Raw genomic sequence first — 22,833 nt, forward strand, 5'->3', positions numbered from 1 at the left:
TCTCCACCCTCCCACCCCTCTGTCTCCTGACCCAAATCTGAGTCAGTGCCTCTGACTCTTGCAGGGATGCGTGGGAGCCCCTGGGCATCTCTCTCTCTCTCTCTCTCTCTTTTTGGCCACACTTCAAGGCTTGTAGGATCTCAGTTCCTCAACCAGGGATTGAACCTGGGCCAAGGCAGTCCCCGGAATCCTAACCACTAGGCCACCAGGAAACCCCCTCCTGAGCATCTCTTTGAAAAGGAAGAGGTGATATTCACAGAATGCCCTCCTGGTAATTTCACTCACCTCCCCAAAGGATGGGACGAGAGGCAATTTCTTCCTCTTTCTTTCATCTTTCTGCATTTTTTTCAATTTTCTGTAAGTTGTTTGTATTACTCTTATATGAACATATATATATATATTTAAAACAAAGAAGCTACATAGCCTGGATCTGTCCAACATATTATACCTAAGGAGGGTGGAGGTGGAGCAGAGTGCAGGGAACAGGGGTGGGGTGAGAATGGATTTTTCAGGACAAGCAGCTTCTGAGAGCGCGATCCAGGCCAGAGAGCGTACACACCCCACCCTTGCGGCTCTGTGCTTTGTCACTTCTGCCGCACGCTACATGCTTAGCCCTCAGCTGTGCTGGCCTCATCCCCTAGTGGATACAAGGTCACCATCCCTCCCCACGTGCCCTGTTTGTCTGCTCCCTGGAGTCTGAGGGGAAAGAGCCAGAGGAAGAGACACAGCGCGAACAGTGAGGAGGGAGGCCCAGGTGAGGTGGAGCTCCCAAGAGCATCCCTTCCTGCTCCCCAGAGACGTGTCCCAGACATCCTCACGCTCTCACTCTGGGCAGTGAGGACAGGGTTGGGAGAGTAGGGAGGGAGGGGTTGGCCCTGCACACTCTGACATTCAGCATAGCACGCAATTTAACATCTGCCCTTGAGCAACTGCTCAGACATCTGAGCCAGGGTTGCAAGCCGAAGCCTGTCCCCTCCTTAAGAATTCAAGAATTTTTTTTTTCTGTGCCCCATCAAGTGAAAGGCCAGAAATTCTAATCCCAGAGAGAGAAATGACAGTTAGTGAACACTTACTATGCATTGACATTCTTCTCCACAAAATCCCATGGAGAACTCAAAACTGCCTATAACGCAGGCCACCCTAAGATATTGAGGGAGCCAAGGTGGCGGGGGTGGGTAAAACATTCTTAAAGGGAGGGACCAAAGGAAGAGAGATTTGAGACACAAGTGGGAGTTTGATAAATGGAGCTAATGGGAATTTATCGTTGTTATTCAGTCACTAAGTCACATCTGACTCTTTGCCACACCATGGACTGCAGCATGCCAGGCTCCTCTGTCCTCCACTAGCTCCTAGAGTTTACTCAAATTCATGTCCATTGGTCAGTGATGCTGTCTAACCATCTCATCCTCTGTCACCCCCTTCTCCTGTCCTCAATCTTTCCCAGCATCAGGGTCTTTGTCTAATGAGTTGACTCCAAAGTACTGGAGCTTCAGCATCAGTCCTTCCAAGGAATATTCAGCGTTGATTTCCTTTAGGATTGACTGGCTACAGGGAATGACATTATATACAGAGGGAACAGCATAAAAAGGTGTTGAGAAGTAAGAACTTAGGGAGAGCAGGTATCTGATGTCCTCCAAGGGGATCAGAGCTGACTCTACAGACAGAGCTATGTGCAGGCTCAGTGCCCACCAGCTCCAACCCCAGCCTCCAGGACTGAAGCCAACAGCGCCGCCTGGCACAGGGGAAGCAGCCCTATGTTATCAGATGACCAAGTGCTATTCCTGGTCTTGCCACCTGGACTTTCAATGAGCCTGGGGCCTGTCACAGCCCCTGGTGGGGCCCTACTCACCTTCTCTGTGAGACAAGGATTCAGACCACAATCCGGAGCTCCTCGCTGTCCCACCCTCCCTGTTCCGGCCATCTAGCATCTTATCACTCTGAATCTCTGGCTCACAAAGGGCAGGAAGCATGTCTGTGTCTGTTCATCTCAGACAATAGCCCAGCTTGAAAATACAATTAATCTGTGGATTTATGACTCTAATTGTCGATGACATTTGGAGAAGGATGATGGCCAGAGCATCCCAATGCTGTCAGACAAATGTACCTCCCTTATCCCTCAAGAGCCCTGGGGAGGAAAATTCCCTCAACCTCCTTCACCTCTCATTCCCTAAGGGGAAGAGAGTTTAGGTCCTAGTAACCTCTGACAACCTAACCCACACCTCCCCTGGCCCAGTGCTCATGCAATCCCACTCCCTGGGGTCCCCCACCATGGCCGACACCTCTCAAGCCTGGGAACTTCGCAGTACAGCCCTGGGAAGTGGGGCTCTTCCCTATCCAGGACCTGAGGTTGGATGCCAGAAACCCAGACAGCTTTGTTGTTTTTCTACTTCTACCCTTCTTCAAGTAAACTTGCAAATGTCAATAACCAGAGAAAAACACGCACACGGAGACACATATTTCTCAACTCCTTTGCAGCTTGTTGTTGCTCCTGCCAGCAAAAACAAGTTCAGCTTCCTGGCCCCGTTTATGTAAGCTGTGGAGCTGGCTGCCAGTGCCACCGCCACTGACACGACTTAGCTCACGCCTGCTAATCCCACCGCCCCGGTTTCTGAGCAGGGACAGTCCTCCCAGCTGTCGGCCGGCCGGCTGGCAGCATAGGACGGCCTCCAGCCTCTGGGGCTGCAGGGACACGGGATCTCAGAAGGGGTCACAGGAACCATGGGGACCCCATTAGCAGGAAAGACCCTGATCTGGAAGGAGCTGCCTGCTGAGAAGTCTCCAGAAGGAAAAAAACATGAGCCCCTTATGTCCAAAGAGAAACAGAAGCAGGATCTGGTCCCACGGGGCCTAGGACAGGTCCCCGATGTGCTCTATCCCCATCCTTGCATCCCCCCCCAGCTAAGGACTGAAACCCATGTCCTGACTTCCCGAGTAATAATAACTGTAACACTCAGCACCACCTACAGCGCTTAGCACGTGCCAAGCTGCCAGGCGCTTTACCTAAGAGCCCTACCCTCCTAACATACCTTGCTGAGCAGGAGGCTCGTCCCCACTTCCGTGGAAGTTCAGAGACGTAGAGGAACTGACCCGAATTCACACAACTAGTGAGGGAGGGAGTCTGCAATTGGTTCCAGGTGGGTCTGACCACAGCCTCCCCCCCCCCCCGACTCCCTGGGGGTCCAGGTGCCTCCCTGTGCTCCAGCCCCGCCACCTTTCTCTCGGCTGCCCACCACCCTGCATCTCCCCCTCTCCCAATTTCCTCTCCTCCTCTCTGCCTTCCTCAGGTGTTTCTGCCCATCACAGAGGTTCCAGGAAGACAGCCCTGGGGTTGAGCGGTCTTGGGGGGGGGGGTTGGGAGGGGAGTGAGCCTGCCCCCAAACAGCCCTGCCACATTAGTAGCCCCTCGGGGTCTCTCACTGGAAGCCAGGGCCCAAGCAGCAGCACACCTGTGACAACGGATAGTTTAAAAGTGTCCCCCCAGACCCCTAATCTCATGCTATTACCAGATCCACCACTCACTTTCTAAAACTCCCCAGAATGCCCTCCCCTGCCATGTAGGGCCATGTGGTCCCAGCCCCCTTTCCCACAGACCCCTCCTCAGATTGCTGACTCCTGCCTTCCTCCCTCCTCTAATGTGTTTGTACTTCTGTACCTGCTTGTATTTGTCTTGTATTTGGCAGAGTCAGTATTTACCTTGGCGCGGTCCTGCCTTCTCTCCGCACCAGGGACCCTACACCTACTGATTGGAGAGAGGGCCTGGGAGGCTCCTCTGGACCATGAGAAGGTAACCATGGCTGCTGACTCAGAGACCAGTGCACGTGACCAGCTCCTCAGGAGAAAAACATTTAATTCTCCCCTGGCAGCATCACAAATAACCAGCTGGCCCCAGGCCCAGGAGGTCTGACCTGGGTCACTTCTCAGAGATTATAAGCTAATTAGAGGAAAAGATATCAAAGGAGGGCAAACAATCTAACTTCCCTCCCCCACCAAACCCCAAGAAGCAGATTGAAAAAAGAGTAAAGGCAAGACTCAGTAAGCCATGAAGAAGGGCAAGTGGCTGCAGGTGGACTTGGGTCCAGAAAGGGGCTGGGCTGGGGCTACGGCCACGGAGGGGCTGCTGAGGAGAGGGTCACTCTTCTAGGGCTGTAAAGACCATTAAAGATGATTTAGTCAACCTGACCATTTTTATAGATGAGGCCAACCAGGGCCCAGAAGTCACACAGCCAGTGTGTTGTGTAGCCAGAGCTGGAAGCCTGGGTCATTATTGCCCCGCATCCTTCCCGGGAGTAAGCACCAAGGGTCCTGTCATCTTGCCTCTGAACTTGGCCTGGGAGTCTAACCAGGAGCCTGGCCCCCTTCAGGGTCTTTTATTATGTGTTTGTTGAAGCAGAGGGTGGGTGGGGTGCAGCACACACCTGATACCTATTCCCCCACCTCCATTCCCAAGCCACACCCACCACCAACACCCCCCACTTGCCCCAGCTTCCACTCCTCCACCCCTTTAGATATGAGGAAGCAAAGCTAAAGATTTGAGAAGCCACCAAGTGGAGGTGTGGTAGAGAGTGACTAGAAGGGAAGGGACACAGGAGGGCCTGCTGGGGCGGGTCATACCACCGGCTGGTGATTATGTGGTTATGCTCAATTTGTGACAATTCACTGGGCTGTTAAACTTATGCTGAGTACACTTTTCTGCATGCATGCTCTGCACGCATGCTATACTGCGGTCCTCATTTTATAAAGCCCCAAAGACCTCCTGCCATTCTTCTCCTCACCCCCACTGCCATGAGCAGACACACACACAAGCATACTCTGGTCTAGCTTCATGTCACCATGAAGGAAGCAGCTCAGAATAGAAGAACAGGCACGTCTACCCTTAGTGAAACTGTGAAACCCATATTTCCAGCTTTTCTGCCCCCAACCTATTCCTCTCATAAATAAACCTCACCAGGCCTACCATGTTTTGAGCTAGGGAGACTCAGCTTTGTAAATATGTCAATGCTCCCTAAGTTATCTCTGAATTTTACTTGATCCTAATAAAAACACCAACAGGACTTTTTTTTTCTTGGAACTAGGGAAGCTGATTCTAAAGTTCAAACTGAAAAGTAAACAAGCAAAGATAGCCTGGACAATTTTGAAAAACCAGAGAACTAAGAGCAGGATTAGCCCTACAAAACTCTAAAGCATATTATAAAACTACAGTGATGAAAACAGTGTGGTACTGGCACAGGAGCAGATGGACGAAACTACAGAGGAGACTAAAGGTTCAGAAATAATAGTAAGCACAAAGAGCTTAGTCTGCACTACTGAACTGTACCCTCAAAATGGCTAAGATGATAAATGTTATGCAATGTGTATCTTACCACAATTATTTTAAAATAGCTTAATTTGAGTGTTGGCTATATACAGGTGCTATTCTAAGTATGCACATGGATGACCTAACTTGATCTTCTCAACAGCCTATCTTACAGGAGGCTGGTTACATAACTAATTAGGAGTCAGCCTAGACACAAACCCAGGCGATTAGGCCTCAGAATTTTTTAACTACTCAGTCTCCATCAGGTGGTATAAACGCAAGAATATACAGTAATTTGGTAGATTTTAAAGGTGACTTTTTAAAATCAATGAGGGAAATATGGATTATTCAACAAACTACAAAAAAGGACATCAGGTAACAACCAGGAGTCAAAAAGTTAGAGTCATACCTCCCTACATGATAAATTTAAATGGATCAAACATTTAAATATTAAAAATTATTAAAAGTACCAGAAAAAAATAATCTTTTTTTTACACACCCCCCCAAAAGAATCTTTTAAAACAGTTTTGGCATAGGGAAGATCTTATTAAGCATGATACAACATTTAAAAGTCATAAAATAAATTGATAAACTCAACTACAATTTTTTAAAAATACGCATGGCAAAAACTAACCCCCACCAAAAAGTCAAAAGACAAATGACAAACCAGAGAAAAGTCTTCAAAACTCATATCATAGAGGTCTAAATTCTTTACTATATTAAGAGCTCCTGGAAACAAGAAAAAGACCAACAACCCAATTCTTTTTTTTAATGAGCAATGAATATGAACAGGAAGCTCATAGAAACAGGCTATGCAAATATCTCTTAAATAAGCAAAAACCTGTATAATAGCACTCAGATAAGGTAAATGAAAATTAATTCCACATAGACACCATCTCAGGTTGATTACACGTTTTCATCAGAGGTGTGGAGACAGGCATTCTCTCATTGCTACTGGGAGTATGAATTGGTGAAGTTTTCACTCTCACTCAAAAGCACAAACACACATGGCCTTTGACCCACAGATTCACTCTGAGGAATTTATGCTGCCCATACTTTTGCACTTAGGCAACAGGATGGATATGCAAACTTACTCCCCGAAGCACTATCTGTAATGGCTAAGCCAGGAACCAAGCCCAGACGAAGTCCATCAAAAGGAAAATGGGTAAAGAAATTCGGTGTGTTCATATAATGAAATACAAAAAAAAAAAAAAATTAAAGAGGAAGTTCTTTAGGGACTTCCCTGGTAGTCCAATGGCTAAGACTCCGTGCTCCCAACACAGGGGGCCTGGGTTTGATCCCTGGTGAGGTAACTACATCCCATACGCAGCAGATCCTCCATTCTGCAACTAGAGATTCCTCATGCCACAAGGAAGATCGAAGATCTTGTGTGCCATAACTAAAGATCTGGTGCAGCCAAATAAATAAATAAAAATAAATTTTAAAAAACATTAAAAAAATAAAAATAAAAAAACATTAAAATAAAGAGGAAGTTCTTTATAAAAATAAATGAACTTTTTCCTAGTCCATTGGGTAAAGCAGTTAAGAGGATTTAGACACACCCAAGTTCCAACCCTTGGACAGTCACTTACTACTTGTGTGACTTTGGGCTAGTTTCTCAATCTCCTTAGGCCTCACTTTTCCCATCCCTAAAATGGAAATAATAATAATGTGTGTGTATGTGTGTGTATCTGTTGGTCAATTAGTGGCACCTGATTCTTTGCGACCCCACGGACTGTAGCCTGCCAGGCTCCTCTGTCCATCAAGTTCTCCAGGCAAGAATACTGGAGAGGGTAGCCATTCCCTTCTCCAGGGGATCTTCCCTACCCAGAGACCCAACCTGGGTCTCCTACATTGCAGGCAGATTCCTTATTGTCTGAGCCACTAGGGAAGCCCAATAATAACTATTTCTAAAGGTTGTTGTGAGAGTTGTATTAGATAACTAACGTTAAAAACTTAGCACTATTCTCAGAACATACCTAATCTCTCAAAAAACATGAGCAATTATAATTATTATTCTCACTGCAATAGTGGGTCTTTCCCCTTTTCTATGAGAAAGTCTTCATACTATAGCCTCTCCCTTCTTGCATCAAAATAGGCTCTTCAGATCAGAAACAGCAATTAAGCACCTGATTTTGTTTGTTTCAGCCTCAAGAAGTGTTCCTCTGTCTGTCTGAGCTTGGAGTGACTTGGCTCAAGGTTGGCTGATTAGGTGAGGGGGCACTCTAGAGACAGGCCAGAACTGTCTGCCCCCTGAGATGTTTTCTCTCTGCTCTCCCAGCTGCCTTGCTTAGAGATACAGAAAGCTCATTTACAGGGACATGTGGTTATAAAACATTTCCCTGACCCAAAGTGATATGAATGTATACCGGGGAGGAGGGGGTTACAGTGCAACGGCTTAAACGTACACAGGGCCTTAAGCGTTCTTCTTAAAAGTACTGAAGAAGGACACTTCCTGGGGCAAAATCAGAGCTGTCTCTGCCACATCAGTATGTATGGAGTTGGTAAGTCTCTGAGAATACTGAGAAGTGGTGACCTTGATGTCTCCGAGCTTTGGGAAGGGTGGGAGTTGTGGGCGACACATGTGATACAGTGGAAAGAGCAAGGTTCAGAGCAAGGTCTGTCATTTCCTTGCTGTGCCATCTTGAGTGAGTTTCTTAACCTCTCTGAGCCTTGGTTTCCTTTCGCCTACTCAAGGACACTACTTCAGCAATTCTCTGTCAATTTTTGGTCTCTACTAGATTATTTTCATCAGCATACAAACAGGCTAAGATTTCAGTCATTTTTTTTTTCAGTCATCTTTTTAAAAATTCTTTTCATGACCCCACATCTCCAGCCAACGAACACTCCATTTCTTTACTCCTCTTTACAGCTAAAATCCTCAGAAGAGTGGCCTCCACTTGCTGGCTCCTGTTTCTCTCCTCCTGTTCTCTTTCTAGTCCACTCCTGTCAGCCTTAGGCCTCCACCATTTTGCCAAAACTCCTCATATCAAATCAAGGTCACCAATGGCCTGAGTGTAGCTAAGTCCACTGGTCAGGCTGTCTTCTTGCTCTCTTAGTGTTTGACACCACTAAACCATTCCCATCTCTTGAGGCACTGTCCTCACTGTTTTCAGGACAACTCTCCTGGTTTACCAGGTCGGACTGCCCCAGGGCTCAACCCAGGACCTCTTCACTTCCCCATCTACATTCTCACCCTCTGTGATCTCAGCCATGCTCAAGACTTGACATAACCTCTGTCATCAGCCAACTCCCAAATTCATACCTCAAACTCAGTCTGCATCCCCATACTCTGGACTCCTATACCCAGCTCCTCAGCATTTTCTCTCCATTGTCTAAAAGACAGTTCAGTTTCGACATGTCTAAAACCAACTCCTGATCTCCTCCCCCGACCCCCGCCACAAAACCTGCGGCCTGACAGCCCACCCTCTCTATGCCAGGCACCAAGACCCCTCTCACACACAGCTGCTGTGAAGAGTGAGTGAGATCATAGATGCAAAGAGCTTAGCACAGTTCTGTGTACAATCGGCATTCAGGATGGTGACAGTTGTTGTAACCATAGGGTAGACAGGGACGACTGGAGGATGCCGGGAAGCTGGGAGGTGGAGGGAAACGGAACAAAGGCATTAGGAGATAGCCTGGCTGGAAGTCAGGCCAAACTCAGGACCGTGCCAGAAAAGTCCCCGACTCTACCAGAGATTTTGGACCTTTTTGGCTCTCAAGTGCAGAAGAGCATAAAGCACACAGATGACCCCAAAGACACTCCCCAGGGCTTCACCAAACAGTCTGAGAGTTAAAAGTCTCTTTTTTGCTATCTCACAACTCTGGTCCTCAAAGGCTCTCTTCCAAAGACTTAACACCTCAGTGACAACTAAGGACAGGACATCTAGAACCTCCCCGTCCACCTGGAGTCTAAAGAGCTGATGACTGAGGCTTGGTCTCCCCGGAGACAAACCCAAACTTCACCAGGGCAGGAGGGATCCAGGTGTCCCGACAGAGCCCTCTGCTCCAGAACTCGACAGGCCCTCAGGTAGGACCAGATTGTTAAAGAGGAGGCAGGAATTTGCTTGCACAAGATGGACGTATAAGGAATCCCTCAATATTTTTAGATTTCCTCAGACTTTCATTCCAACATCATCTTCTTGGTGAGAACTTCCCCAGCTTCCCCTCAAAAAGATCAGTTCCACATCCTTCTTGATTTGTACACATTGTTCCTATCTCCCTCCCCTGTTTTGTTTTTCCTCGGGGGGTGTGTGCGTGTGTGTGTGTGTGTGTGTGTGTGTGCGCACGCACGCGCTTAGTTGCTCAGTCGTGTCTGACTCTTTGCAACCCGTGGGCTGTGTGTAGCCCACCAGGCTCCTCTGTCCATGGGATTCTCCAGGCAAGAATACTGGAGTGGGTTGCCATGCCTTCCTCCAGGGGATCTTTCTGACCAAGGAATCAAACCCGTGTCTCTTGCATTGCAGGCACATTCTTTACTATCTGAGCCACCAGGGAAGCCCTTTCCTCCTTAGCACTAGTCATTATCATACTATATATTTAATTTACATCCCTAATAGAAAGAAGCCCCAATGAGCCTGGGAATTTTGTCTGTTTGGCTCACTGCTGTATCCATAGCTCTTAGAATAGTGCCTGGGACACAAGAGGAGCTCAAAATATTTCTTTCAGAAGAATACATTATTGGCTACATGTATTTAAGCATTCGCTCTGTGTCACAGATCTCACTATGTGCTCTGAGTAGTACCTTACTTAGCACATTTCATCTTCATAACCACCCTGTGAGGTAGTATATTATTTCTATTTTCCAAACGAGGACGGCAAGTCTCTGAGACGGTAAAAATCCCCTGCTGAAGCTCACATTATTCTCCATGGCAGGGCTGGGCAGAGATCAGTCTGGCTCCAAAACCTTAACCATTAACTGTGCAAGATGAGCTGTGTTCAGGTGGAAAGAAGGTCTAGAGAGCAATAAAAAGCAACAGAAAATCTCTGGAAGAAACTGTTCAGCACTCAAGACCAAGCGCTGTCCAGTAGAACTTTCTGCGATGATCAAAATGCTCTATACCTTTGCTGTCCAATATGGTAGCCAAGTGTGACTAGTGCAAGAAAAGAACTACATTTTAAATTTGATTTCATTTTAATTAATTCAAATTCAAGCAGCCCCACTTAGTAAGTGGCTAACATATTACAGAGAACAGATCTAGATCTTTCAGCCTCACCTGGAAAAGCCCAGATTCAGCGATAGGAATGCTCTGGCTCACTGGGTGGGCTGGTGGCAGGCAAGGCTGGTGGGACAGGAGAACCAGAGGGGAAGTGAAGGAAAGTGACCGACTGGACCAGCTTTGTGTAATCCTTCCAAACACCCTGGAAGGGGAGGATCTGTTAACCCAGTCCACAGGCCAAGACGCAGAGGGTCAGAGATGTGATATGCAGTGAGGCTCCACAGGCCTGCTGCCTCAAGATCTTGGTCCATCCCTCTCCCCCAACAACTTGGTCCTTGAGTAGCAGGTACCAAGCAGGACAGGACAGAGGGTTTCCTCAGTCCCTCCTAGGGATTCACCCTTGACCATTTTTAAGCTCCTTTTAGGGCAGACTTTAGGTGGTGACTATATAGTCCATCGGGTTGCAAAGAGTCAGACATGACTGAGCGACTTTCACTTCACTTCACTTCACTTCACTTCACTAAGTGGCTGATTCCAGGGCTTCACAGGATTCATACTGTTTGCGGCAGTGAATAAACAAGTGAAAACAAGTGAAAGTGTTTGTTGCTCAGTTGTGTCCGACTTTTTGAGATCCCATGGGCTGTAGTCTGCCAGACTCCTCTGTCCATGGGACTCTCCAGGCAAGAATACAGGATTGGAGAGCCATTCCCTTCTCCAGGGGATCTTCCTGACCCAGGAATCAAACTTGGATCTCCTGCATTGCAGGCAGATTCTTTACCATCTGAGCCAGAATCAACAAGAGGCGGGCTTCCCTGGTGGCTCTGTCGATAAAGAATCTGCCTGCAATGTGGGAGACACAGGTTTGATTCCTGGGTTGGAAAGATCCCCTGGAGGAGGGCATGGCAACCCACTCCAGTATTCTTGTCTGGATAATCCCTGTGGACCAGAGGAGCCTGGCAGGCTGCAGTCCACGGTGTCGCAAAGAGCCAGGCACAACTGAGCGACTAAGTACACACTGCACAAGAGGCAGAGCTAAAGCAGGAGGGATTTCTGGCAACTAGAAACTAGAAGTGGGGAAGGCCTTCCTTCAGTTCTTCATCATACCGTTTAGCCAGTCATCCTCAAATTTGTGAATCACAAGTGGTATTTGTTGAAAAGGACATTTCCTGAGCCTTACTTCCAGATATTTATCTTCAGTAAATCTGGGGCAGAGGCCAAGGATCAGCATTCTTGTCAGGTACCCACCCCCCACTCCCGGGGCACCCAGGCAGGTACACACGTACACACACACACACACACACACACACACACACACACACACACACACACACACACACACACACACACACACACACACACACACACACACACACCAATTTTTATTCAAATAGACCCAGAATGATCCTTTAGAGAAATATTGATTTAGGGTGAGACTAAGAACTAAAAAGCCTCTTGATGAAAGTGAAAAAAGAGAGTGAAAAAGTTGGCTTAAAACTCAACATTCAGAAAACTAAGATCATGGCATCCGGTCCCATCACTTCATGGCAAATAGATGGGGAAACAATGGAAACAGTGACAGACTTTATTTTAGGGGGCTCCAAAATCACTGCAGATGGTGACTGCAGCTATGAAATTAAAAGACACTTGCTGCTTGGAAGAAAAGCTATGACTAACCTAGATAGCATATTAAAAAGCAGAGACATTACTTTGCCAACAAAGGTCTGTCTCGTCAAAGCTATGGTTTTTCCAGTCGTTGTGTATGGATATGAAGTTGGACTAGAAAGAAAGCTGAGCACTGAAGAACTGATGCTTTTGAACTGTGGTGTTGGAGGAGACTCTTGAGAGTCCCTTGAACTGCAAGGAGATCCAACCAGTCCATCCTAAAGGAGATCAGTCCTGACTATTCATTGAAAGGACTGATGCTGAAGCTGAAACTCCAATACTTTGGCCACCTGATGCGAAGAACTGACTCACTGGAAAAGACCCTGATGCTGGGAAAGATAGAAGGCAGGAGGAGAAGGGTTGCATGGCATCACCAACTCGATGGACATGAGTGTGAGTAAGCTCCGGGAGTTGGTGATGGACAGGGAAGCCTGGCATGCTGCAGTCCAAGGGGTCACAAAGAGTCGTACCCGACTGAGTGATTGAACTGAACTGACTGAAGAATGCAGGTAAGCACTGGAACTGAAAGAGGTGGCCCTGAAGGGAAGTTTAGAGGTTGAGATAGGACTGTGAGATTTAAAGGTGTAGGTGTTTGTTTTGGGCACCGTCTTGTAATAGAGAAGGCGAGAGGAACCTCAGTCACAGATGTCCAGGCCTTCCACACCTGACACCTATGTCCCAGCTAGTCCAGGCCCCGAGACAGCAGTTCACTTGCGCAGCCCTGCCAGCTCTCGGATGTGTGGGCAGCGGCTGATCCCAAGGAAAACACGCCTCCTGGCTATAAGGGCCCACAGCCAGGAGAGCCAGCGGATTTCCCCTCTAAACCAACTCCAGCCTCTGCTACTCAGCTCAGCCCCTCACTTCTCCAAAGCGAGATATCTCACAGTCATTTGCTCCATGTTTCCTGTACAATGTCTTTATTTTTGCTCTCAAGTTTGTGGGTTGAGTTCTGTGTGGGTGTGGGAGGGGAGCTGGGTATTTTCTGCTTCTCTGCATGTTCCTCCTGAACTGGGAGGGCTTTCACTTCCTCCCCACACTCTCAGTTCTGCCTTTGACGAGGCTGTCCAGGCCTTGAGACCACTTCGCCCGACCCACCTGAGCACAAGGAAAACGGAGAACTGACTGCAATCGCCTGCCCTTGCAGTGCTTCATAGCCACTTAGGAGAAAAAGGAAGCAGCAGCTACAGCAGTAACCTCCCTGGGGCAGGTGCCCCGGGGTGTGGTGTGAGTAGCAACCGAGGCAGGCAGGGAAGGCTTGCTCCCTCCTGGGTGCCCCAGGCCTCAACCTTGCCTTGGCTCTCTCTGAGAGAACAGTGGGCAAACCCAGGCCTCCCCTTCCCTTGGCCTCTTCTGGCCAGCACTTGGTCAGCCAGGGGTGATGCCCAGGTTGTCCTCCAGACACCCCCAGCTCTGCTTGCCGGGCTAGTTCTCCATTTGGAAGTCTTGGGGATCTACCACATCGGAGCACAGCGCAGTGGAGGGGTGGGCCTCCACCAAGCCGGCCTGACAACTTCCCATCCCAACCTCTCTAAATGCTGGCCTCCTCTCTGGAACAAAGTATTGTTCAGATCCAGCAGAGAACGTGTGTAAAGCACAGGAGTCCTCCTTCCACAGCCGCTGTTATCAGCTGGGGTTATAAACATGTGCTGAGAAAAGGAATCCCTTTTCTTTCCTCCTTGAAGCACAAAGATCACAGCCATTCAGAAGGCGAAGGCAGCTGCAGCACACCAGCCCCTGGTTCTCTCCAGCAGGGAGGGATGATTGAAGGTGTTCACCCAGGGCAGGGGCGCAGTGCAATCTAGCAGTGAAAGCGAGTCACCGGCCCCCAGTCATCTGTTCCCAGAAGCCTGCCGGCTGCCCCCTTGGTTTTCCACTGTGGCCTCAAAGAAGCCTTCAGACCCTAAAATAAACCTCTGGAGAAACAGTTGCCCGGGTCCTCCAGAAGAGAGCCTTAGACAGGCTGCAGGGCATGCCGCCAGAGCCCAGAGCGAGGGCTCAGCCAGCGGCACATTACAGTCCACAGGAGCAACAAGTGCCCGGTGCCCTCTGCCTCACCCCTCCTTCTCTCGTCTGAAAGTGGAGTCCAGCGTATGCCAATCTCAAGACGTCTCAATCCCCTGGCCAAACCCCCTTACTTGGCTTAAATTCCCAGATCTGAGGCACACGGCTTGCCAGAGCCGGTGTCTGCCTAAGCGAGTGCGGGCAGCGAACAGCCGGAAGGTCCGTGATTCAGCGCCCGTGATGTCACTCCCTTCACAGTCAGGGCACTGTCATCCACACATCAACCCGGGGTCCGAGGGGACAGCCAGGCGGGATGCCTTCCCCAAAAGCTGAGGGGCAAAGGCGGCGCTGGTATAAAGGACGCACGGGGCAGGAATTCCACTCCGCTAGGGGATCTCCTTTTAAAGTAACCCAGGACGCGGTTGTGTAAGGACTCCTGGGGGGCACTGGGAAGAAGACCCGAGGATCAGGTTTCTGAGAATACACCACGTCCTGTACGCGGATCGCAGAGAGCTTCCCGGAGGCAGAGAAGTCACGGGGGGAGCGCGCCGGGCCGAAGCGGCAGGACGCAGCAAGGGGGCGCGCGAGCAAGCGCCCCCGGGGGGACAGCTGGGGGAGCCCGGGGCCGCACCTTGTGCCGCGGGGACCCCAGCGAGCCCGGGACGGTGGGAGCCGTCACCGCCCCCTGCCTCCCTCCGCCGCGCAGCGTCTACCGCAGCCACCTCGGTTCCCCCAGCCGCCAGCTGCCCCAGCCCTCCGGCAGCGCCCGAAGCCCTTACCCAGCGCGGGGCAGCCCTCCAAGGCCAGCGCCGTCCCGGACGCGGCGAGTAGGGCGGTCAGCAGCGCGCAGCGGACGGCCAGCATGCTTCCTCCTCGGCTAATGCCCCATGTTCCCAGAGAGGCAGGCGGGCGGGCCGGGAGCCGACGGCTGGGGCGGGGCGGCGGGCGGGCTCACGCCCGGAGGGCAGCCCCCATCCCCGGGGGGCCCGCGCTCCGCCTGCACTGCGAGTCCCCGAGCCCCGCGCCGCTCTCGGCTCGGCTCCCTCTGGCCGAGCTCAGGGTCAGTGCGACTTCCCACTTGCACATGACTCAGAGCCGCGGACGGCTCCGGCAACGCAGGAAAACATTTGAGGAACTCGCCCTGGAGCTGTCTCTCGGCTGTCCCAGGGTGCTGTTACGAAAGTCGAGGAGGATGGCGCAACAGCCCCGCGCACCGGCCGAGCGGAGGGGGTGGCTTCCTGCCGCCGCGCCGCACCTGAACCTCCAGGGCAGGAGCTCCGAACCCCGCGGGGGCGAGCTCGGCCGGGGACCCTCCCTCTACTTCTGTTGATCAGAGCAGGGGAATTAGACACCACTGGCTCGGTTTTGATTTTTGGTTTCGTGACCAGGATTACTCTGTGAAAGGAGCACCTGGAGAGCCCTGGAGGAGGCGATGGGCCTCTTCCAGTAAAGCAGGGCTTGGCAGCCCTTTCTGCCCCTCAGAACCACCTGGGAGCCCTTAAAACCATCCATGTCTGGTTCCCACCCCCAGAGATTCTGATTTAATGGATCTGGGCTGAGGCATCGGGAGACTCACTACAGTAAAGGTACATTCTTTCCCAGTGCCTGTCTGGCCCCCGCAGTACCGGCAAGGAAAAGGTTTGGGCTTTGGAAGGGGATTGAGACCTGGGTTGCCATCCAGACCTCCACCTACTGTGACTACAGTTCCCTTGAATTGTCTTCATCTGTCAGATATAAGAAAGTCTGTATTGTCAGGATCGTTATGAAGACACTGTGGTTGTGAAGATCTATACACCTGACACGGGGTCCAGGCCGTGTCAAAACGCGGGTGTCCGCCTTCCCGATTTTACTGACAGAAACTGGTACTCGGCTTTTCAGAAGCAACCACAAACACCTCTTGAAAGAGCCCACCAAGGTTCCCCAAGGAGCCTGAAGCTGACAGGGTGTCTTCACATACGAGTTTGGAGGGAACGAAAAGTGCTGAAATAAGGTCTAGGCTGAGGAGTTTCTGGCTGGGAAACTGCTAATTAGAATGTGCTTTTCCATTTGGGCTTTCAGTTCAGTCGCTCAGTTGTATCCGACTCTTTGCCACCCCATGAATCGCAGCATGCCAGGCCTCCCAACCAGGATCCAGGTTCCTGGGATAACATAATCGGTGTGGCCGGATGGAAGCCCCCTGGAAGGGACCTGGACTGAAGAAACACAGCTTCTGAAATGCAGCCCTCAGACCCAGGGGCCTCTGTTTCTCTTTGGAAACAGCCCATCAGCAGTGCCTGGAAGGACCAGACACTTGCCCTGACCCACCCCCTGACCTGATAGAGGCTAGTTGGGAGGGCTTGCTTTGGCCACACCCACAAACAGAGGGGGGGAAAAGGCATGTTGGAAGCTATTTTCTTTTTTTACCACAAGCTCTCTCTCCTGATATTTACTTATTAAAAAAAAAAAAAACTTATCTTTTAAAATTTATTTGATTGTGTCAAGTCTTGGTTACAGCATGGGGATCCCCATTGCATTGAGAACGCAGAGTCTTAGCCACTGGACCACCAGGGAAGTCCCTCTCCTGATATTTAAAATAAGGTTGCAGGGAGCAGTTCCCAGTATGGTTGCTCCCTTCCCCCCTCTTTGTGGCAGACCTGAAAAAAATATCAAAGGGGACTGAAACCAGAAGGCTTCAGAAAGCCCTCTGTGTTAAAGCCCAAGAATGGGTGTGTCAGACCCCACCTAGATTCTGCATCAAAGTGGGCCACCCTGTCTAATTCACCAGCTGGAGCCTGTGTTCTGAAGTCAGATGAAGTTCCCATCTCAGTTCTGCCATTTGCTGACTCTGTGACTAAGGGCAAGCTACTTAACCTCTCAGAGCCTCCGTTTCCTGATTTGTATGATGAGAGCAACAATATGCAAAATATTGGTATTGTGGTTCATATTAAAAGACTGGGCCTATCTTTATCTTCTCAGCCTCATTTTCTGCATCTCCAAGCTTGAGTATAAATCTGTCTCTACAGTGTTATATATGCCTTCTCACCTCCACACCCTTGTTCAAGCTATTTCTGCCAGAAATTCCCCTGGAGAACTGAAATATCGCCTGCCATATCAGTAAACACAGGATGGGGAACTCAGGATGGAAACAAATGCGTTACCCACTGCCAAGTCCATACAACAGTCAGCTAGATGCAGCCACCCCCCAACTGGTACACCCTGAGCAGACCCAGGATGAGAAAGCACGGGACACCGGCCCCCAGGTAGTTGAGGCGTATATCAAAGGAATGATTGCAGTGAGACTAGGCTCTTACATTTTCCCTTAACTTGAGGTATCTGGTTTTCTTTTAACAGTAATCTTTTGATGTTCTGACTACCCAGTCTTTTGTTGCAAAAACGCCTGTATATCCTGGTTTCCTTCTTGCTTCTTTGGAGCAGTCTCTCAGATTTATGTGAGATGCTGTCTTGAAGTCCTAAGAATGTCCACCGAATAAAATACAACTCTCAACTTTTAAGTTGTGCTTTTTTTTTTTTTTTCGGTCAACACCCTCCTTTGTCCTACACCCTACTCACCCTTCAGATGTAACTACTGAGCCCTCCTTCAGCTACTGCACCCTGCGTGCCTAGAGTCTTTGTTCTCCAACACGAGAAGCCATCCACGGCAGTAAAGTGTAGCCCCTACTCGCCCCAAGTACAACAACGAAGACCCAGCACAGCCCCCCAAAAAATTAAATTTAAAAAATAAAAAGACTTAGCTGGGATGTCTTCTCCAGGAATGTGACTTCTTCCCTGGAATCCTATCATCCACGAGGTCGGATTAGGTGGTTTGTCTCTGTGCTGTCTCAGAACTCCATGCTGGGCTTCCCTGGTGGCTCAGTGGTAAAGAATCCACCTGCAGGAGACTATCCCTGATCCAGGAAGATCCCATATGCTGCCGAGCAACAAAGCCGATGCGCCACAATAATTGAGCCTGTGCTCTAGAGCCTGAGAACTGCAACTACCGAGCATCTGTACCACAACTACTGAAGCCCGTGTGCCCTAGAGCTCATGCTCCTCAACAAGAGAAGCCACCCCAGTGAGAAGCCCACACACCAAAACTAGAGAAAAGCTCACACAGCAATGAAGGCCCAGCACAGCCATAAATAAATGAAATTAATTAAAAAAAAAAGACAACAACAACAAAATAACTCCATGCTGACTTTGTCCACCACCCCATCTTTCCTGCCACACCTAAAACTCATCTCTATCCACACTGCTGAGCAGGGCATGGCATATGGAGGCCCTTTGTTGGGGAGATATGGCCTCCCTTGAAACACAGCTGAGCAAGCTCTCTGACCTCCATCAAGCCCCACCTGAACTCACTGTGGTGCTGGAGAAGACTCTTGAGAGTCCCTTGGACTGCAAGGAGATCCAACCAGTCCATCCAAAAGGAAATCAGTCCTGAGTATTCATTGGAAGGACTGATGCAGAAGCTGAAACTCTAATACTTTGGCCACCTGATGCGAAGAGCTGACTCATTTGAAAAGACCCTGATGCTGGGAAAGATTGAGGGCAGGAAGAGAAGGGGACAACAGAGGATGAGATGGTTGGATGGCGTCACCGACTCAATGGACATGGGTTTGGGTGGACTCCGGGAGTTGGTGATGGACAGGGAGGCCTGGTGTGCTGTGGTTCATGGGGTAGGAAAGAGTTGGACATGACTGAGTGACTGAACTGAACTGAACTCTCTGCACTAAATATAGGTTCAAAAATCATGGGCCAACATTCCAGGCTTTATGATGAAAATTACTGATAAGAAAGAGAAGGGAATATACGTGCTCGGTTCCGCCTGACTTGCCTTCTCCCAGGCCTGATTCCTGATAACCAGCACCCATGGGAGTCACCTGGTCTCAGGCCCAACTTCTTACCCCCAGGAAGAGGCAAAGACTCAGGCCTGCAAGGGACACAGACTTGGCAAGAGCTCCAAGGTGAATTGTGGAGTGGGGATGGGGATAGCAAGGCACTGGAAATCAGAAATGAGGACCAGATAGGGCTGAAGGCCTGTGAGGCCCGGGGTTGTTAGACACACTGCAGGCATCGTGCAGTAGAAGCACCGTGAGGACTTGAACCGGGCTCCTCTCTTGGGGAACCTCGCTGCTTACAAAGTTCTTTCACAACGTGATCTCTTTTGAATTTCTTAACCCTGAGAACTAGGTGATATACATCATTCCCCAAATTCAGAAGAGTACCCTGAGGCTCAGAGAAGTGAGGTGACTTGTTCAGGACTGCGGGGCTGGTACCAGGCAGCTCTGAAGTCTGGCTCTTGACCCAGAACTCTCCCTGAAGGGAGGGCGCGGGAGGCACAGGACCAAGGGCGCTGCAGGACATCCGTGGACCCCATCACAGTAGGCACTCCATGGTGGGTAGATTAGGAGGGAAGAGTAGGCGGACGGTCCCTGGCGTACGCCCTCTGCCTTGGGCCTCCCAGACCCCCACCCCCTACCCAGTGTGAGTCCCTGCAGTTGCCCTGGTTCCCCTAGAGAGGGAAGCTCTGGACTGGCACAGTTTTTTGTATACCCTGGTGGGTCAAACAGTAAAGAATCTGCCTCCAGGGCAGGAAACCCAGTTTTCATCCCTGGGTGGGGAAAATCCTCTGGAGGAGGAAATGGCAACCCACTCCAGTATTCTTGCCTGGAGAATTCCATAGACAGAGGAGCCTGGCGGGCTACAGTCCGTGGAGTTTCAAAGAGTTGGACGTAGCTGAGTGTCTAACACTAGGGTTCCATAGTTGATTTCCAATGTTGTGTTAGTTTCAGATGTACAGCAAAGTGATTCAGTTACACATATATAATATTTTTTTTTCAGATTCTATCTCCTTATACAAAATATTGTGTATAGTTCCCTGTGCTGTACAGTAGATCCTTGTGGATTTTATCAGACTGTTTCTCAAGAAGCAAGTCCTCTCTCACCTTTGACCAAAGAGATTAGGCCTCTTATACTTTGCCACAGGCAGAGGTCTGTTGGAGGCCCCATAGGATAAATACACAGATTATTTTGAATCCAAAAGGTACTTATTCATCATCTGTTCCTCCTCCCTCAAATGTTCTGAGGTAAAATGGTTAGCCAAACCTGACACAGGCAGTGATCCCTGGTCAGGACCCCAGATATCTCAAGTCTTGAAACACTCTTTTTTAATTAATTTATTTTTTCAGTTCAGTTCAGTTCAGTCGCTCAGTCATGTCCAACTCTTTGTGACCCCATGAATCACAGCACGCCAGGCCTCACTGTCCATCACCAACTCCGGAGTTCACTCAAACTCATGTCCATCGAGTTGGTGATGCCATCCAGCCATCTCATCCTCTGTCGTCCCCTTCTCCTCCTGCCCCCAATCCCTTCCAACATCAGGGTCTTCTCCAATGAGTCAACTCTTCGCATGAGGTGGCCAAAGTATTGGAGTTTCAGATTCAGCATCAGTCCTTCCAATGAATACCCAGGACTGATCTCCTTTAGGATGGACTGGTTGGATCTCCTTGCAGTCCAAGGGACTCTCAAGAGTCTTCTCCAACACCACAGTTCAAAAGCATCAATTTTTATTGAAGGATAATTGCTTTACAGAATTTTGTTTTTTTCTGTCAAACCTGATTCATACCTATGAATCAGCCATAGGTATACATATATCAAGAAATGTTTTTTCTTTTTTTTCTTTTTCTTTTTAAAATTCTCATCCTGCCCCCATCCCATCAGGCTTGGGCTGATGTGTTAGGGTATTCTCAACCGAGAGAGTTAAAAACAATATCCTCTGTTCTCTATTCACCTTTAGGGGCAATGATGATCCTAAGAAGGGCAATGGTTGGGCTGACCTGCAGACCCCTCCCCTGGCCTCTGGCCCTGACTTAACCAAAAATTACCAGAAAGTGCTCATTACTCCCTGAAACTTTCCACTCCCTTTCTTCTCAGCTGGGAGGTGGACGGCAGGTGGCCAGCTGAGGTTTAACATGGGGACCTCTCCCCATGTTAGCAGAACACTAAGCAAAACTCAGTGTCTTAGACCAGCAGCAACCCCCACCCCAGGATCAAGCCCCAGCCAGGGCCCAGCACCCTCTTCCTGCCTGGGTAGTCATCTCTGCTTTCAGAGCAGAGGAATGCGAATCTCCAGCTCCGACAAAACAGTCCAGCTCTCTCTAGTCACTACCACCATTTTTCATCACATCACCAGCTGAGTTTATCTTTTTTTTTTTTGAGTTTATCTTTAGAAAAGGAATTTTGTTTATTACTTTTGGCCATGCCACACAGCTTGTGGGGTCTTAGTTCTCCAACAAGGGATTGAACCCAGGACCTCAGCAGTGAATGTGCAGAGTCCTAACCATCGGACCTTCCCAGGAATTTTTTTTTTTTTTTTGACAGTGCTGGGTCTTCATTGCTGCCAGGGCTTTTTTCTAGTTGCAGTGAGCTGGGACTACTCTCCAGTTACAGTGTGCAGGCTTCTCACTGTAGTGGCCTCTCTTATTGCAGAACACAGGCTCTAGGGCATGTGGGTCTCAGTAATTGTGGCTCCCAGGCCCCAGAGCAAGCTCAATAGCTGTGGACGGCATGTGTGATCTTCCCAGATCAGGGACAAACCCATGTCTCCTGCATTGGCAGATGAATTCTTTTCTACTGAGCCACCAGGGAAGCCCCCGTGGATTATTTTAAATTAAAGAATAGTAGATTTATAGTATTATGTTACAATAAGTCCCCTATATACGAACCTTCAAGTTTTGAACTTTCAAAGATTCGAACGTGCGTTCCCATGTCCAGTCACGTAAGTTAGTTCTTGTGTCTTGCGTACGTTATCACAAAAGTGCTTTTGTGTACTTTACTGTGCAATACTGTATAGAGTGCTACAGTATTTTTATTTCAAGCCCAGGGGCTCCAGAAGCAAAAGGGGTAGACAGAAATGAATCCAGCGCGGAACCAGCACCCGTGCCATCACTATCACACGTGAGCGACATTGCAGCTTGCCCGCCATCTCCTATTGTTGACGACCCTTCAGCTCTACCATCTCCCACCTCCTCTCTCTCCTCCAGTCAGTAACTCCTTTTGCCTGTTCCCTCGATGCCACCCCCTGTATGCTAGCCGTTGTACTGTATGTACTACTGTACTTTTCAAGGTACTGTACCGTAGGATTAAAAATGTTTCTTTTTTGGTGTTTGTTTTTTAATGTATTACTTGTGTAAAAGGCTTCCCTGGTGGCTCAGATGGTAAAGAATCTGCTGCAATGCAGGGGACCCGAGTTCAACCCCTGGGTTGGAAGATCCCCTGGAGAAGGGAATGGCAACCCACTCCAGTATTCTTACCTGGAGAATCCCATGGTCAGAGAAGCCTGGCGGGCTACAGTCCATGGGTTGCAAAGAGTTGAACACGACTGAGTAACTAACACACATGTGTGTGAAAAGTATTAGAAATATATTACAGTATGTACTATACAGTTAATTGTGTCAGTTGGGGACCTAGGTTAACTTTCTTGGACCTATGAAAGTGCCCTCAGAACAGAATTCATTAGTATGTAGGAGATTTACTATAGTTTCGGATGTACAGCACCGTGATTGAGTATTTTTATATATTATATTCCATTTAAACTTATTATAAAATATTGGCTGTATTCCCTGTGTTGTGCAATATATCCTTGTAGCTTATTCATTCTATACATAGTAGTTTGTACCTCTTTGCCTCCTACCTCTGTCTCTCCCCTTCCCCCACCCCTCTGTCCACGGGTAACCACTA

General features: G+C 49.2%; 1 protein-coding gene across 1 annotated transcript in view; it reads right to left on the reverse strand.

Moving 5' to 3' along the window:
* The window catches only part of IL6R (interleukin 6 receptor), a 53,391-nt gene extending 37,973 nt beyond the window's left edge, over window positions 1-15,418 (reverse strand). Inside the window, exon 1 of the mRNA XM_043455362.1 lies at window positions 14,895-15,418. Within this exon, the coding sequence (XP_043311297.1) occupies window positions 14,895-14,979 (85 nt within the window). The 5' untranslated portion in view covers window positions 14,980-15,418. The remainder of the gene's footprint in view (window positions 1-14,894) is intronic.
* Between the last annotated feature and the right edge of the window lie 7,415 nt (window positions 15,419-22,833).

The sequence above is a fragment of the Cervus canadensis genome, chromosome 2 (genome assembly GCF_019320065.1).
Source record: "Cervus canadensis isolate Bull #8, Minnesota chromosome 2, ASM1932006v1, whole genome shotgun sequence".
Lineage (NCBI taxonomy): Eukaryota > Metazoa > Chordata > Mammalia > Artiodactyla > Cervidae > Cervus > Cervus canadensis.